Source organism: Pipra filicauda, unplaced genomic scaffold, assembly GCF_003945595.2.
Source record: "Pipra filicauda isolate LSUMZ 115617 unplaced genomic scaffold, ASM394559v2 scaffold81_size6448238_pilon, whole genome shotgun sequence".
Classification (NCBI taxonomy): Eukaryota; Metazoa; Chordata; class Aves; order Passeriformes; family Pipridae; genus Pipra; species Pipra filicauda.
The window spans coordinates 4,857,622-4,873,806 of NW_024104998.1; the positions used below are offsets into that span (position 1 = coordinate 4,857,622).

At 37.3% G+C, this 16,185-nt stretch overlaps 1 protein-coding gene across 1 annotated transcript in view; it reads right to left on the reverse strand.

Moving 5' to 3' along the window:
• Window positions 1–16,185, reverse strand: part of RP1 (RP1 axonemal microtubule associated) — a 109,195-nt gene that overhangs the window by 20,157 nt on the left and 72,853 nt on the right. The window contains exons 26-27 of the mRNA XM_039390437.1: window positions 12,875–13,038; window positions 478–703 (exon numbers count right to left, since the gene is read on the reverse strand). Of these exons, the coding sequence (XP_039246371.1) occupies window positions 478–703; window positions 12,875–13,038 (390 nt within the window). The remainder of the gene's footprint in view (window positions 1–477; window positions 704–12,874; window positions 13,039–16,185) is intronic.

Here is a 16,185-nt window from a genome sequence, read left to right on the forward strand (position 1 = left end):
CTGCGGCTAACAATTCCTGTGTGAATGGCTGTGACCCGAGCCTGATTTGAAAAACACATGTGTGATGATTCAGATAATGGATTTCTGGTAAAGAATATTTTATGCAGTACAAGAAACGATGATATCAAACTTGCCAAAAGGAACTGGATGTCACATAACACTATGTACCTTGATATGCCTTGATTTCCTGCCTGATTCCATTCTTTAAAGAGCAGAATTTGCCAATGATGCACAGGCACTCTGAGAGATCAAAAATTGTATAGGGGTTACATGCACTGGCCACAGATATTATTCTGATTTTGGAAAGGAAAGAATTGAGGTTAAGTGATCACTTCCTGCTTCTGTGGAGCTAGAAAGTAACTGGAAGGGATTGCTTCGTGGTCACGCTGGCTTTTGGGCAGTCTGCCCTGGTAGAAACATGAAAAGCTGTCATAAACTCACAGGATATGGCTATGATCTAAAATACTAAGCACGTACATGGCAAAAGCTCCTTTGCAGGGTTTCTTATTGCCACTTCTCTCCACGTATCACCTTCATCCTTGTCTTCTGCAAGCCAGCACTCTATGGGGAGACAAATCTCTTCATCAGAACGAGGGACTACTCTTTCAAGTTTGACTTCCTTCAGGTACCAACTGGGATCATTTCCAGTGTTGTCATGGCCAATGCGGATTTTATATAGCTGCCCAAGATCTCCGAGATTAATCTGTAATGAAGAAAAAAAAATACAGATTTTAATAACAAATTACGGTGTTGTCTTTTAGCCATCCTTATACCGAGCATGCAAGCTAAATGTACAGCTAATGTGGACTAGAGTAATGGGGTTTTTTAGAAAATGAAGCCTTAATATACAATGAATCCCAGAGCAGTCAAGCAGAAGCCTATGGAGTAGTCTGCAAGTGTAATTTTATTGACTTCAGTACCATATTATTTAAAATGACTAAAGGGCTCAGACATTCCAGTCTGTTTTTAGACCTCTTCACAGCATCCAGTTTCTAGTGTTATAATGTAAATCTCTATTTCTAGACAAATACTTTAACAAGCAGAAATAAGTTCAGTCATTGCTGCATGAAATAATATGTTTGGAATCCATACAGTTATCATCAGCAGAGTGCTATTAACTATTCCTACCACTTATCAGTCTGCTAGGTTTTTCTTTGACTTCTATTTTCATGTGCACTGGTGTCAGGATTAACTGTTTCCGTAAGTGCTGATGCCACACTACAGCAAACTTAAACAATAAAACATGACTATGTCACATTGAATACTGCAGCCTTGAAATAAGAGCAACTATGTTTTAGGTTGCAGAAGTTTTTTCAGCAATGTTGATGGCAAGAACCTACGCACAAAAGCAGGGTTGACCACTTCAATTTTCAGTACTGTGTTTGAAAGATCATGGTATTTGGGAAAAAAAATCAGTAAGAAAAAAAACAGAAAAAATAGTTGTTTCTTTTACCATTTTACCAATTTTGTACTTTCTCTCATCAAAACAAAAAACAAACAAACAAAAAAAAGCTTGACAAACAGTTAACACCAACATTGTCCCAGTAGTCCAAATCAACAAAAAAGATTAACTAAGGTCTGTGTTTGAAGGTCTGCTGTGTCTGTTCTGGCTGGTAATATTGATGTCTGCCCCAGAGTGAGAGTTTCCCCTTCAATATTCTTTACAAAGGAAGACAACAAGGTAATGTTCCTTGTCTCTGTGGAGCCAGGAAATGTCAGAGACACTAGAGACATATCACTTTCACTCTTTTGTCAAAACATTTTCCAAGGCAATGACACAGGTTAGTGTAACACTGACATTTCTTGGTCACAATGACCATCACAGAAGAGAGTCTTGCAGCCCTAATTGAACACCATTTCCTTGAATCCTTGCGGTGAGCCTGGCACAATTCAGTCTCATAGGGTGAGATCATGACACCTATGTTAGTAGTATAAAGTCTGCACAGAGTCACACTTATGACCATAGTAGTAGGTTTTGCTATATTAAAACAGTATGTTAAAGTAAGATGTGCTAACTGAAGGTATAACTATAGCATTAATGCAATAAAATCATGTACATCAAAAATATGTCGCTAATATTCACAGTAGAATTACAGCAACAGATAAAAAGCACTCTGAAACTAGCCAAAAATGTAGTCAGCACATAGGCTAAGTTGCCATAATAACCCTGTCACCCATCTACAAAACAGAGACCACTGCAGTGGGCAAGGGACTGCTAAGGTTGCCTTGCAAATAAATAGAAAAATATATTAGAACTCTCACCCTTTATCTCACCCTTTATTGCAAACTGAATAAAGTGTGATGCTCTCCTGAAATCTAGGCACTGGCTGCTATTTGCGGTGTAGAAGTGTTAAAGGGCAATTTAGTAAATAAAAGATTGAAACCTTGTGACCTCATCTCCATGATTAAATTCTGGTATAACCCTGTTGAAAGAGAAGCATCACAGCCATTTTTTGTACAGTATTCATTGCCATGATTCTTGGTCAGGACCAGGAAACTCTGTCAAAGAGCCTCTTTCAACTTCTGAAGCATCTAATTAGTCTTTTGTCTATGAAGCAAACTGAAACTATTGATAAAGTAAATTGTACATATCTATAGTACACATCATATGAGATGGCTCAAAAGTGAAGCAATAATTTTCTTAATTATATTTATTTATCATATTATGCTAAAGTGAATTTTTTTTTTTAGAAGAAAGTCTAAGGTGGTAGGTATATTTCCAGGTGAATTCCCCTGCAATGACCAGGGACATCTTCCACTAGACCAGGTTTCTCAGAATCCCATCCAAACTGATCATCAATGATTCCAGGGATGAGGCATCCACCACCTCTCTGGGCAACCCGTTCCAGTGTTTCACCACCCTCATTGTAAAAAACTTCTTCCTTATATCTAGTCTAAAACTACTCTCTTTTAGTTAAAAGCCATTAGCTGTCACCCTATCACAACAGACCCTGCCAAAAGTCCATCCCCATCTTTCTTATAATCACAAAATCATAAAATCATCAAGGTTGGAAGAGACCTTCAAGATCATCTAGCACCACAATAATCACCCCTAAACCATATCCCCAAGTGCCACATCCAGACACTTCTAGAACACTTCCAGAGACAGTGACTCCACGATGCCCCTGGATAAATTATTCTAATGTCTAACCACTCTGCCAGTGAAAAAAATTTTTTCTAATATATAATCTGAACCTCCTCTATTGCAACTTATGGCCTTTTCCTCTTGTCCTTTCACTTGTGACTGACCCCCATCTCACTACAACCTTCTTTCATGAAGCTGGTCTAGACAGACAACATCCATAGCCTTTCCCTCACACTGAGTCAGGTTGGTCAAGCAGGACTTGCCTTTCAATCAACACATGTTGATTGGGCCTGATCCCCTGATTGTCCTGCATACGTCATGCAATGGCACTCAGGGTGATCTGCTCCATGACCTTCCCTGGCACCAAGGTCATGCTGACAGGCCTGTAGTTCCCAAGATCATCCTTCCAACCCTTCTTGCAGATGGGTGTTACATTTGCTAATTTCCAGTCCCTTTTAAAATAAGGAAATAAGCCCCTTAAGTACTGAAATACTGAAATAAAGTCTCCCCAGAGCTTTCTCCTCTTCAGGTTGAACAGCCCTAACTCTCTCAGACTTTCTTCATAGGAGAGGTGCTATAGCCAGATGACCATTGTTGTGGTCCTCTTCCTCCTGCTGTTCCCCAGCAGACCTATTTCCTTCTTGTGCTAGGGACCCCAGAGCTGGATACAGTACTCCAGGTGGGGTCTCACCAGAGCAGAACAGAGGGGCAGAATCACCTCCCTTGTCCTGTCAGCTGCATAGCAATGGATGTTTGGCAGACCACTGGTATAACTGAAGAAAAGAGATCACAAAAATAACCACATGTAGGAGACCTGAGCAAAAAAAAAAAAAAAAAAAAGACCAAAAAAAAAAATAAACCAAACAAAAAAAAAGGGAACAGAAAGCTCTGTCCAGACCATTAGGTTTTTGAAAAATCTCAAAAATAATTAAAAACACAGAACACTGCCAAGCTGATAACATGCTTAGTAATACAGTTAATATTTTTGCTTAATATTCTGTTTCTGACTAATTGTTTATGGGTGTTCTTGGGGGGGAAAATTGTGTTTATTCTTGCATGGAAATTAAGACAAGAATGTCAATGGCAGAGAGCAAATCAACTGTATATGATGTTCTGGAAGATGTATAATGCAATTACAAATTTAGTTTCAGTACCAGTTTCATTTTTGGAACAATTTATCTTGCTGTCAGATCAGATATCACATTGGTCTCTCAGTGGTATTGACTTGCTAACATGTTAGTTTTTGTCAATTGGAATCCTGTCAAATGTATGTCAAATTTTGCTTTTGCAGTGAAACGCAGAGGAAAACACTCTTATAACACAGTAGAGCTAATGATATTCTTTTGACAACATAAACACTGTGTCTTAAGGTTGTTTCTTCATTTCTAGTGTTGACTAAATTGCCTTGAACTTCTGCATGACTTGAATGCAACCTGGCATCTAGAAAACTGTTTTCACAGCCAGAACATTATGAAAAAAGTTGTAAAACAAAGTTGACTTTGTTGCCCTCATAAACAACCTGCTTACAGAAACCTTAGTCTAGCTGCTCTGTATTCCAGCACCACAGATGCAAAAGTAACATTCAATTTTATATGGAAGTAGCCATTCTGATAAAAATTCAATAAAAGTCAGAGGAAAGAATGGGTCTCAGGACTAAAGCATTGTTCTGAAAATCAAGCAACTAGATTCTACTCCTGAATCTGCTTTAGGCTTTCTGAGAAACATTACATAGTTCACAAGCCCTCTTTGCTTCACTTTCTCAACTACACAACAACAAAAACATGTACGTGTCTCCTACAGGGACATTGCAAAGCTCTCTTCATAAATGTTGAGATCCTCAGGAAAAGACACAAGTCGAAAATTCTGTATTTTTTTTCTAAAATTTTCTGTTCATTTTGGGTTAGTTGCTGTTTTTCCATAACTCAATTGAGAGATCAAAAATTATCAATTGTAATTCTCTTGACTAACTTTGTAAAGCTCGTATTTTTGCTCAGGGATGATGTGATCTCATTTACAGTCACCTGGTCTCTCATATAATCATGCAATTTCTGTTGTGACTAGCAGAATTTGTGCAGACAGAATAAGAGAGGAATAGCAACAACCTTCTCAGCAAATATGTTGTAAATCTACTGAAGAATGTGGCGAATATAATAAAGACAGTCCTCCACTGCACTGTGAGTGGATATTGCAGGAACTCAAACCTCCTAAATGACAGCGGTACAGGGAGATAGACGGCTGATGTATTTTGGGATAGTTCTACACTGCCCTGAACAAACCTGTTAAGAGTCCTAGCCACCGTGCACCTGAGTTAGCACACTAGTCACTCAGACTGACCAGTGTCCTGCTTCTCATGGCACCCTGCTGCTGGTGAGCACTGACCAGCAGTGTTGCAGCACAAGTAGCAGCTTGAGACTAATCTTTGCTGTTCTCTGCAACAGAGCATTGTCAAAATCATCAGACATCAAGTCCTCAACCAAAGCACATGGTCCAACCATTGCAGAGTTTCAAACATCTGTTGATTAAACATATTAAAAATTGGCTTGCAAAGCGTCTTCCTGTAAATTCTTCAGCTTGATGTAGTAGAGTTTGGACATGGATGGAAATTCAAAGTCGGGTTCAATTCTGATGTGGCTTACGTCAGCCACATATAGAACGTAAATAAAACCTAAGCTGCAGAGATAACAAACAAGGGCATGGAAACACAGATATCTCACTGAGGTCAAGAAATACGACAAAAACAGGTATATTGATTTTCTTAGGGATGGCCTGTTACAGAGATCTTCTAGAAATGCCAACCTTATGCTCTTCATAGCAAAAGTTTTTATAAAACATTTGAATAATCATCTACAGTTCATTTGTTGGTTGATTGTGAAACTCCTTCTGATGCATCAACCGATTTCTATCAAGTTCTGTGATAAGTTCTAAAGGGGATGGACCTCATACAGACCTTGCTTATGTGACAGACTGCCAGTACTTAATAACCTCAATAATACCATTGTGGCTACAATGATAGTGGCAATTCTATTACCTTTGTAGCATTTTTCTTCACTGTTATAGGAAATAATACCAACACATCATATTTTATAGTATCAATACCAGTACATATTATTGAAAAAACTGTCCACCACTTTCAAAAGGGCCACATTTTCAAATACAACCACTTTACTTCAGTCACAGTCATATTCAAAAAAGTTTGCAAGCAGTTAAACTAGATTGACCTTCTAATCCATACACCTATACACTTTGCACATTGCTACTATTTATTTTTGTACAAGCATAGGACTAAATTATCTTCTTACCAAAGGCAATGGGAACATTTTCATTAAATCATGCATTAGACAACTTTACCTTATTTTTTGAAATTGAAGATTAACGAAACACATATTTTACAATTTGTCTCTCAGCATAAATTGAAATCCAGGTTTATCAGCAAGAAGTTCTTCCTAAAGAGGATGCAAGGACTAAATTTTAATTCCACTTCTAAATGAGCTATGCAAATACACTTTTCGGTCCCTAGCATACCTGTGATATTTTAAATGGAGTCAGTATGGCCTATTTTCATGTACTTAAGATGTTTAGCTAAGTGAAAAGTGAAGTAATTCCTTGTCTGACCAAAAAACTGTTCAGTGGAAAGATACCTCCATAAAAGGATGGAAAGAATACATGTAATGACCCCATTTCTCTTGTATATACTGCAATAAGCAAAATAATGTCACTGCATTCATGTTGTACATAAAGTATCCTGCAATCTCTTTGTGATAAACTCAGGCTAGCATGAAAATCATTTGGATAAATCAACACTTCAGAGGCAGTTGCACCAAAGTCCCAATGCCTAACACATCCACTACATAACATGTTCAACAGACAGTTATTAATTTCATGTAAGGCCACTTCATTAACAGAATTTTAGAAAAGTCATGCACAGCAACTGGATTCCCAAAAGAAAGAAAAATCATTGACTTCATTAGTTTAACTTCTACAGCATCTGCATATAATGAAGAAATCTTTGAAAGTAGAAGATATTTTTTAATTGTGAGCATTCAGCCAATAACTGTTGCCAAAAATATCATAACTAATATATCAGTGTAGTACCCATGATCTACCCATGGTGCTTGCTTTTTCCAGATGTCTGAATTCAGCCCACTTGTTAATTATGCCCAAGAAACTTGACACAGTTACATATTAACTAAAGAATTAGAGTATGTCACAGGTGTTCACACAGAAATTTAACAGTCTCATGAAAAAGGGTGGATATAGACATGCAAGGAGAAGGACTAAAGGCCACACAAAAATGAGCATTATTTTTTCCCACTTCATAGTTGCTTTGGTCACAAAAATAAACTGGATAAACAAATACTTCTCATTGCACAGTGACAGTTAAACACTTTCTTTTCCAGTCCACTCAAGCTCTGAAAGAACTTTTTTTTTTAGTGGGCGATTAATCAAATTATGCTAATACCAAGTACATATGTATATATATATATATATACAGTAAATACATACATAAATCTATGCATCTCTCTATATATCTATCTATATACACTCCATACTGCAGTACATACTGAATAATTACTGAACAAGTAGCACCACATTCCCCACTCCCAATTCTTGAAGATGAGATGAGTTGTGTTTTTCTCCAAGATTGTTTGTGAGCTCTTTACAATCATTCTATGTTTTTTTATTGGAACAAGTTAAATTTTGCTTCATGCACAGACTGTAGCTGATGGAGATAATTTTACATACTTCTCCTTTTTATCTCAGTAAGGAATGAGGTTCATCTTCTTATCATATGCATTTCACAGACAGACAGTTTCAAGTCGAGTTAAAGCTATGAGTATGATTGTTTTGTGCTGCCTTAAGCATCTCTGACTAAAGCCTGGGTTTCCCTAGGTTTTATTCCACTGTTTCTGGACCTAAATGGCTGTTATGGCAAACAGGGACAGCTGGAAAATAGCAGGACACAAGCTATGCCCAGTTTTTAGGCATTGTCAGTCTCATGGTTAAGAGAGTGGATAGCTACATCAAGGCTTGTGTTAACTTCTGCAATCTTCCCAGTTTGGAAGGATTCTCACTGAGCTCATTTCAGGCTCTTTTATTCAAACAATAGGAGGAAAAGCATGAAAATGGATTTGTTTCAACCTATTTTTACAACATTTAGTTTTCTCCTCACCGCTTCTCATTTTACTTTAGAGATCTCAGTTTTGACTCATGAATGAATAACTACGAATCCAGGGTAGAGGAATGAAAGACATGCAGTGAAACACAACAGATTCTTAGAGTCTGTAGGGTTGATTCTAAAGAAAGGAGTTTTAATTATTCGTGTATAGGTTATTTAAAATCACTGATGATTGTATTTAAACAGGAGGAAACCAAAATGAAAAACGACAGATAAACTTCTAAGTGTACCACCTTCATGTAATGCAGTACAGCCTAAGGTGCACCTGATGAACACAGTTCTTTACAAACAAAGCACATTTAACTGGAAGGAAAAAGACTGGTTTTAGAGCTTTAACAATCTTATCACAGGAACACTGTTTATTAATTTTTATGATCAAGTACCTCTGCAAGTATTAGGAGGAGACCTGCTTTTCATGTACCCATATTATTTTCTGGTATTTGCCCTGATAGAGCATAGCAGTGTTTAAAGGATTATTTATACAGCTGAGGAAACTTTAAATCATGTGACTGGATGTGGCATCATCTTTACAAATTAGAGAAATGGGTTCATGCAGCAAAATTCCCATCAGGGATAGATTCCAGTTTCCAATGCTTCTAAAATATAATGCATACTCCATGTTCTGTACTTGCAAACATGGAACAACTACCTTCCTTAGAAAGACAGCCACCAACTACAAAATATAAAATAAGGTTAAAGCAAAGATTTTGAAAATCTATTAGGAAAAAATTCCAGCCTTTCTAGTAGTTTATTATAGTATTATTTAAGATAAACTGGACAATGTGTCGAGATTGGTAAGAGCAACACTGCCCTAAAGAGATTGCAGAGCTGATAATGAAGTAAACTCACAAAGCAAAGCATGAAAAAATTCTTGTTAAGGAAGTACTAAGTCCTGCCACTATCAACTAAGATAAGTAGTATTTTGAAAGCAGATCTGCAGAACCAGTCAGTGCGTTTACTGACTTCATTATTACTGGAGCAGCAGAACTTGTACCCGAAGGTATGGAATTATTATGTATTGAAGTAATAAAAATTGAGAGATTGCAGTTGGCTTTTACTGAAGATAATAGGCTTACAGACTTTTGCTTAGTTCTCTTTGACACAGAAGGGAATATTTGGCATGACCAAACATTAAAAGAATACTTATAAAAAGAATTTCTTTATCAAACAGTGTGTACACTCATAAGAGATAATTCACCATGTTTCAAAGAATGATGATGCAGAATACAGGGCTACAGAGAATATAATTTACAATATAATTAAAGCTTCAATGTCTTGAGCAACTCAACATTCTGCCAAAATCAGTATTTTTGAAATACTGAGAAGTAATCAGGGACTGTGATGACACCAGAGGAAAATGCAGGAAAAAGATCACACGTGTGATGAAAGCTGTAACTTATGGTAGATTGATATCCCTTTGCTGGAGGAGGAATGACTCTCAACAGAAAAATTATACCCTAAAAACTATGCCTGAATAGTAAGAGAAGCAGAAAACTGTAGCCTAGAAGTAGTTTCTTGGAATACACAGGAACAATTGCAGAGCAGAAAGGGAAACCCACCAAAGTTCAACACTGTTTTTTTAATGTTCCTATATTGTTCATCCCTGACATACCCATCTGTAGGAAAAATTGCTAGGCCTCAAGGGCAAATATTGTGCAGTTTACACATGACTCTTGTGAGAACCTAGAACCCAGTCCTCCAGTCAGAAACAAGAACTCTCTCCGTCACACAATATCTGTAAATTACCTTCAATGAATACCATCATATAGAGATCTCCAAGGGTAATAGCCTTCTTACACTCTTCCTACATTACACTGGAGTCTGGCCAGTTTTTAATTTAACTTACACAAACCTTCATCAGAGATAGCCAAGGTTAATGAAGTTACACTGGCTTTATACAGCAATACAAGTAACATCAAAATCAAGTTCTAGATGAGCAGTGAAATCTCAGGTGGATATAAAGGAGCACAAGTTGACTCACTCGAGCTTTAATAACTTTCTTTCTTTTGTAATTATTTTTATCTTTACTGAATATTCATTATTTACTTTTAGGTTACTATGCAGTTGACTGTACTTTCTATCAGACTACTACTCTTGATTTTTATTCAGACAATCCAGTATGGTTTTGTCTCATTCTCTTTGTGTGGCCATTTCTCCGTCATTTCTTATGGTTGTATTTTTGACCAGAGGGATTTTGAAATGATATGGTACTTTGATTGTTTTTGTGAGGCACGATTGAACTTTATTTTTTTCCATTATATTATGCTGAACTCTCGCAGCTCCTTGCATCAGCTAACACTTTGTTTAAAAAAAAAGGTTACCTAGAGTTTAAATAGCCTTCAAATATGCAGCACATTTCTACACAAAGACTGCAAATCAAGGGCCATTTAGTCAAGATGGTTCCCAAACTTAATAGATTAAACTAGCGTAATCAAAAGTAAGAGGTGCTATCCAATTTTTCTGCAACTCCACAGGTTTTAGAATTACTGATGTTATTATATGATGCTCTTAATGTTGGAAGAACTGTGGGAGTACAGGAGAGGTTTGACTACGAGCAGTGGAAAAAGGACATAGAACTATGTGAAGAAATCTATGGAACTCCTGTGGAAAACACCTTCTTTACATTCGTCTAAGGAACGTTAGTACACTTCATATTCATGTTCATGTTTAATGTTTGTTGTATTTCATCCTTCATTGTACCCTTACTCCTCAGTGTTTTATAAAATCCCTCAGTGTTCTGTACCCCAGTTTAGTCCCTTTCCCCTGATTGGTTAGGATTTGCTGCACTGCAGTACCTAATTAATTAGTAACCCTTATGGTTATCTCCTCCCATTTTCCCTCTTCATTGGTTCATATTAGCATACTCCACCCCAACTCCTCCCTAGTTCCGCCTACTTTTCCAGTACCTTCGGTTCCCTACCCTATTTAAGCAGAGTTCTCCCTCCAATAAAGTGCCATTTTACCCTCCATCTCCGAAGTGGCTGGACTCATTCCCTTGGGCTGCAACAGAAAACTGTGGCAATATGAAGTGCTGAAATAGTTGGAGAACACAGTTTTCTTTTGGATTAACAAAAAACTCAGCTACCTTATTAAATTGAGACATTTAAGAGGGAAAGTGTGGGAAAAAGAAACCAAAACGCTTTATCTGTTCTTTTCTTTCTCTCCCCATTGATCAGCACTGACTGAAAGTTAAGTGCTTTTGAGAAACAATGGATGGACAGACATCTGGTCAACTTTGAAGCTCTGATGGTATGGTTGCAGATGAATTTACAGGTTTGATTACACTGTTAGGTTTTATAAAAGGTTTAAGTTGTATTCCTCAGTACAATGGCATATCACCAAAGAAAAACATCAAGCACAAAACCAAGGTGCAGTATATCACACCTAAACATAAATGTTGATGTGGATAGAAATCATCAGAACTCCCGGAGCAGGTGTCAATCTTGCTTTGTTGCTGGGAGGATAAAAATTATGCTTTGGGATAATACTGCTCCTTCCAAAGAGAAAGCAAGCAAACAAATGTTCTTGGTTCTTCCCTCAAGGAACAGAATAAATGATTAAGAACTGGTGTCAGACAGCATTAACCAGCTCAATAAATATCCAAGAAGGTCATACAGCCAGAATGATTTGAAAAGGAATATTTAAATCTAGTTTTCAGGTAAACACTGATTTCACCTTCCTGTTTTGATATGAGATAATCTTAAAACACCATTATCTGCAAATTTAGCCAAGTTGCTTTCTACTTAAAAAATGTAAGGGGAAGATCACCACTGCCTTTCTTCTGCAAGGACTTACTTATACTTCAAACAGCAAAAAAAAATTAAAAAATCACAGATACTTCCTGTCCCATCTGTCACTGATTCTCTATCATCTGTTTATTATGCATAAATTATTTCAACCTAAAAGACATATCACAGTTTTAACTACCGTAACAGATACGATCCTGACTGAGGAACTGCATGAACTAGAGGAAATTGCAGGAATTATACGATCTTGCAGAAGTCCTGAGAAATGTTATGTTTCTGAAGGACATCTCAGAGATTTTTTCATAAATAGAGAGAAATCTCTCCATTTGCTTGGAGAAGCAGGACACCACCAGTCTGAATCACATGAGTTAACATACTCTGTGTGATTTTATTCTAGTCCCTATCCATCCCCCCTTTCCTTCTTACTTTCTCCAAGAAAAGGTTCACACAATAGTGTGCTTCAGTGGAAGTCCAAGGAAGTTCATGGAAGAATTTACAGTGGACACTTTCAAAGATGAACTTGCAACACAAGCCATAACCAAGACTATCTTATTTCATGAATGCAAAGACCAGATAAAGAAAGTTCTTTTTACCTCATCAAATGAACAACATCTAGTGTAAACTAACACATTAAGCAGATGCAAGTATGAAGCAGATTCTGAGAGACATGTCTGCTTGATGCAGTTGTGAACACATTGGCTGATTTAAAACTCACTATCATAAAAAATCAGCCACTCCCTCAGAAATACTTATGATCCTTACATATTGCTTTGAGTCCTTTTTATTACCTCTATTATCTTGTTGTGAGAAAAGCTATATTGCATATGTTTTCAATTCTCTGGAGTTTACATAACAACCATACTACACCTTAAATGTATCTTCACTGCTGGGATTAAACAGCTGGTGTTTCCCAGATCCCAAAATAATAGGACCAGAAGCTTTGTTTTCTCCATAAGCGTAAAGGGATACTGTTGCTGTTGTGCCAGCTGTTTCAAAATCCCCTGTGACTACAGTAATCTTCCAGTCTCCTTCTGTAAAGTAAAAAATAAAGTCAAAATGCTTGTATAACTGGTACTTAAATGTTGCAATTTACTTGAAAGATATAAACAAAAGCACAGTTTGGCTCAAGGACCATGACTACAATGTGCCTAAAAGGTGATGAGGAAGAGGCAACAGAAGATAGGCTAAATACTACATCATTCAAACTCATCTCAAGTAAGCTGTGGATCAAGGATCTAGGATTGCAGTGTTCTAAAGCTGGAAATATGAACACAGAGCTCAGTGAAATTTCTAGTGATAACCCTGTTGCTTAACACGGAAGAAGACCAACATCCAGAATTTGGATTATGACGATACGTATGACCAAGAAATGCATCAGGACAAATATCAAAACATCCCAATTAAAGTAAAATTTCCTCTCATTTTATGTTGATGTGGCACATCAACAGAGCTCTGATTGCATGGCTGGAAGCATGACATTGAAATCAGCATGGAAAAAAAAGAGATTTTGTAGAAAATTCTGAACGAGACGAGGACTCATTAGAAAATCATTTTATATAAAGCTCCCTGACACTAAAATGTCATCTTTGCTCGCATGCAATGTACACAAATTATTTAAATATTCAAAAGCAGCTTAATATAAATCTTATTTTAGAAAAGAACAATTCATAATTGTAAAATGCATTTCTGCATCTGAAAAGCTGGGATTGCACGCTTCTCTGCCCCTCATTGATTGCAGCTTTGTCTGTGTGAAACAAGTTCCACTTAGCAACTTAAATTCATTCTGTGCAAGACAAACAACAAATGAAATACCAGCCCACAGTCATCTTATAAATAAATGCCATAGCATACACTGCAGTTTTATTAATAGAAAGCTGTCTGGTAATGCCTTCCTGATTTAAATCTGTTGTCTGACAGAAACATTTATCTTGGGCCAGCCCCATTATCACTCAGTAATTTGCCCTGCAAATATTGAACTGGACCAGGAAGTTTGATCTCCTGTTTTCCAAGTTTTTTGATGTCTGACCAATGCCTGGTTTTGGAAGGTGGTAGATTTTTAAGCACACACAAATACACATCTGGAAATTCAGAAAGCAGCTGAAGCTTATTTGGTCCGACCAATCAAACCTGGCCAGCTGGTTGAGGGAAGGAATTCTCCCCCTGTACTCTGCTGTGATGAGACCCCATTTGAGTACTGCAGCCAACTCTGGGGACCTTTACATAAGAAGGATGGGACCTGTTGAAACAGATCCAGAGAAGGGCCATGAAAATGATCAGGAGGCTGGAGCACCTCTCCTGTGAAGGTTGTTCAGCTTGGTTCCAGGTAGAGCTTATTGCAGCCTTTATTAAAAGGACTTTTAATAAAAAAAGCAAAGAGTTTTTACAAGGACGTGTAGTGATACGACAAGGGAAAGTGGTTTTAAACTGAAAGAGGGTAGGTTTAGACAAGACATAAAGAAGAAACATTCTTACTACAAGGATGATAAGATACTGGAACAAGTTGCCCAAAGAAGCTGTGGGTTCCCTGTCTCTGGAAGTGTTCAGGGACAGGTTGGATGGGGCTTTGAGCAACCTGGTCTGGTGCAAGATGTCCTTTTCCATGTCAGAGGCGTGTACTAGATATCTTTAAAGATCTCTTCCAACTCAAATTGTTCTACAATTCTATAAAGGAAGTGAACCATGCAATTTCTGCCAAAAGTTGTTAAACTCCAACTTGTAAGAAATTCTTTTCTGCCTTTGAAAATCTGAATCCTCACAGCCTTCTCTGTAGACCCACTTTCTTGAAAAAAGAACCATAGTGCCAGACAACAAAAGGATAAACATCAATTAGAAGAGTGAAAAGCCTCTATACGCTGAAATTGGAAACACAGAGCATAAGGCAAGGGCTTCCTGCCCCATAGAAGAAGAGCTTGTTTATAAAAAAGACAACCTCCTAAAGGCAAAGTTCCTTTGGACCATTTGGTTGGAAAATAAGGACAATTCCATTTACAAAGGCTTATGAAGGGTGGTGCAGACAAAGGGTAAAATATGACCCACTACTCTGCCTAAAAATTCAAAAATCAGTCAAAAACAGATACTCATTTCAAAGCAGGCAAAATTTATTTTCTTTTGGACATGTTCATTGATTAATTGTGCCTTGAGTGTTTTTGATGGCCATTTCTCTTGTATTATCCCCTCAAAGTCTATCTTTTATTAAGCAATGGAGCTTCAAAATGATGCAGTTGCTACTCTTGATACTGTATATTCTACCTAGCTCATCTTCTACCTCCTATGGATAAGTTTAGTATCACTAAACTGTTGTGCACACAATTACCACTCTGAAGGTAGAAAAGGGAATCAAATTTCACCAAAAACATGATTAAAAAGAGTTTTGACTTGAACTCCTCTATATTGATTTTGAGTCTTTTTCTTTTTTCTGGAAAGGACTTGTGTTTGAAAGACAATGTGGGTATAGGAAAAGAATCCTAAAATTTCTAATCTGATGCCCAAAATTCCCATTGCATTGCATGCTTCCAAATGGAAGCTGGAAACAGTATTACAAAAATGTAATTCTTGTTGGCATAAAAAGCTGGGGTTGTTCTGATGAGGTAGAATACCAAGAGTTCCTTAATGGCTGAAGAGGAATACACATTAAGGGGAAAAGAATACAGAAAAATATGTAATGACATGACATTCCTTTAGCATACATGGAGAAAAGCTGCAATCTAACACCAGGTACCTCCCTGGGGACATCAGAAAGTGGTACCTTGCCACAGATGACTTTCTAGATTTATTTTTTTTCTTTTATAGAACAATACAACACACTAGAAAGTTCTAATTCTCAGAAAAATAATTCTGTTTTAAAAAAATTATATAGAATGAAGATGAGATATAATTAAAAGCTTATGGGAAAAAAAGTAGGTGAACAAAATCTCAGATGAACCACTAAAGCAGGAATTGATGCACTCCCTCTAGGTGTAGGATACGCAATTTCAAGTCTCCCGCTGTTCCACATTTTACCGACTGTCCCAAACAAGACGTTATTTGTTGCATATGCTTTTGGCTGCCTAACTCTGATTGAGACATTTGCACAGCTTAAACAACATAGCATAGAGACCCAGCTATAGGTGCAGAAATGACTAACCAGACCAATTTAAAAGGAGGATCTCCAGGTGCAGGCCATGAGAAAACAAGGTGTG